Raw genomic sequence first — 2,500 nt, 5'->3', positions numbered from 1 at the left:
ACGTTAAGTTTGAAAAGTTTGTGACAGCTGTAAACAGGCCACGCACGATGCGTTAAGCGGTCTGAGCGGAAGTCACGTGTAAATGGAAGAGGAAGTGCAGGGAAGACTTTTTTAACAGGTTATTTATTTGACAAATTACATTGTTTACGAAAAAGGTCTGTAATCATTTTCGTGGCATCCTCAACCACACAGACAGTGGCGCACAGACACACACACTTAAGGCGTTTATTATTTATAGCAATTATGGTATTGACAAAAAAACGCGGTTTACGGTAAACCTCCCAACCCGTGTGTGTGTGTGTGTGCGTGTGTGCGCCTGAGTCAGAGCCTGAGTGTGTGACTTCAGAGTGTGTGTGTATGTGTGAGTGTGTATGTATGCTAGTGAATGTGAGTGTGTTAAGGGGAGTGAGAATGTTTGTTGTATAGTTCCTGAGAGAATGACACCATGGTGTTGCTGTGCATAGTCATGTTCCTGTTAGGTGTAACTGCCTACGGAGTGACTGAGTGTGTGCGTGCGCTGAGCAGTAAGATGGTCTGTGTGCGCGCGTCTGTGTGCACGTGTATGTGTGTGTCCTTTCATGACTGAGTGAATGCGTTCTCCGTGTTCTTCTTTTTCTCATCTGCAATGGTTAAAACATCACAGCGGCCCTCTGTCTCTGTTTAGCCTAAAGCTACTGTTTAATGGCTTCAGCTGAGTTCATCAGCGTTTAGTCTCCCCCCCCTCTCTCTCTCTCTCTCCCCCTCCCTCTCTCTCTCTCTCTCTCTCTCTCTCTCTCTCCTCTCCCTCTCCCTCCTTCTCTCTCTCTCTCTCTCTCTCTCCCTCTCCCTCTCTCTCTCTCTCTCTCTCTCTCTGCTCTCTCCTCTCTCTCTCTCTCTCTCTCTCTTCTCTGTTCATTCCGTGGGTTGGTGAGAGGCCTTTGACGAGGATGTCACAGAAAATTGCTTTTTAATAAGCCCTGCTTCTTTTAAACTGCACTGGTGAGAGATAATTAAATTGCTGCTAGAAAGGACAGCATTCTTTTGTAATTTAAATTAACATTTTTTTTTTCTGCGGCCCTTCAGCCCCTGTATCACATCCCCCTCCTCCCTCCCCAAGGCACCATGGGTAATGAAAGCTCATATCTGTGAAGTTACTACCTCTTCTCTGATGCACTCTCTCTCTCTCTCTCTCCCTCCCTCAATTTCTCTTTCACTCTCTTCTCTCCTTGATGAACACCAAAGGGGAAGAGAGACTAAAGAAAGAGTTAATTGTGAGGTGGCAGGAACAGAGAGAGAAGAAAGTGAGCGCTGCTGAGAGGAGGAAAGGAGGAGGATAAAGGGAGTGGATTCCTCTAGTGTGTGGAGCTCAGGGTTATTGTTGGGAGGAGGCTGAGGATCAGGGAGAATGACTACCTCTGTCCTCCCTCCTCTTGTCCTTCATCTATCTCTCTCTCTCTCTCTCTCCCCCCCCCGGTCTCCTCTTGATCTATCTGTTTCTTTCTGTCGTTTGATGGATGAATGATGGTTCAAGTTGGATAGATGGGTGGTGAACGGTGAAAGGTTTTATAAGGCTCTCTCTCACTCTCACCCTCTCTCACCCCCCTCTCTCACCCTCTCTCACCCTCTCTCTCTCTCTCTCTGTCAAATAGATTGGGCCAGAGGACCTGTCAGAGAACAGTTTCTGGACCAAGGCCAAAGAGGACCGCTTTGAGAACAACGAGCTCTTCGCTAAGCTCACCCTTGCCTTCTCCTCACAGACAAAGAGTGAGTGTGTGTGTGTGTGTGTGTGTGTACTCTTTGTCTTAGTGGCGTAGTACCTTTAGTACTGTTTTACATACTAATGATTGTCTTTCTCCTTCTCACCCCATTACTCTCTCTCTCTCTCTCCCATGTCCATCCCACAGCCTCTAAAGGTAAGAAAATACACACAAGTTGAATGTTTTTGTGTCCATTCAAACATACTGTGTGTGTGTGCACGTGTGCGTGTGGGAGGGAGTGTTGGTGTGGCCATGAGTGGTCCTGGAGAGGAGGAGGGAGGGATGAACAGAGGGCGTGAGGAAGGGATGGGGAGGGGGAGGTCACTGATGGCCTGTGACTAGCCACCTGCTGTCCTGGCAGGGAATGCTGTCATACTGTCACACACACACACACACACACACACACACACACACACACACACGCACACACACACACACACACCCCTCACCTCTCCACCCCCTCCACTGTCACCTTGTCCCTTCTGCTATGCTATCCATATTCATATTATAGTTAGGACATTGAGAACACTCAGGGACGTGTGTGTGTGTGTGTGTGTGCGTGCGTGCGTGCGTGCGCATGTGCGTGCGTGCGCATGTGCGTGCTCGACCGACCTTCAGCTCAGATGCAATCAGAACACACACATCCTAGCTCACTTTGTCATACACACACACACACACACACACACACACACACACACACACACACACACACACACATTGACTTAGCTGGCCAAGTCAGTGAAATGTCAAGGTTGGCAGCTGTC

The 2,500-nt window shown here is 48.6% G+C and overlaps 1 protein-coding gene across 1 annotated transcript in view; it reads left to right on the top strand.

Annotated features, from left to right (window-relative positions):
* Positions 1 to 2,500, top strand: part of diaph1 (diaphanous related formin 1) — a 128,265-nt gene that overhangs the window by 63,293 nt on the left and 62,472 nt on the right. Inside the window, 1 exon segment of the mRNA XM_080526807.1 lies at positions 1,629 to 1,743. Within this exon segment, the coding sequence (XP_080382933.1) occupies positions 1,629 to 1,743 (115 nt within the window).

The sequence above is a fragment of the Nansenia antarctica genome, assembly GCF_963989245.1.
Source record: "Nansenia antarctica genome assembly, chromosome: 3".
NCBI classification, from domain to species: domain Eukaryota; kingdom Metazoa; phylum Chordata; class Actinopteri; order Argentiniformes; family Microstomatidae; genus Nansenia; species Nansenia antarctica.
The sequence above is the reverse complement of the archived record's forward strand: the minus strand, read 5'-3'. Positions and strand labels throughout refer to the sequence as shown.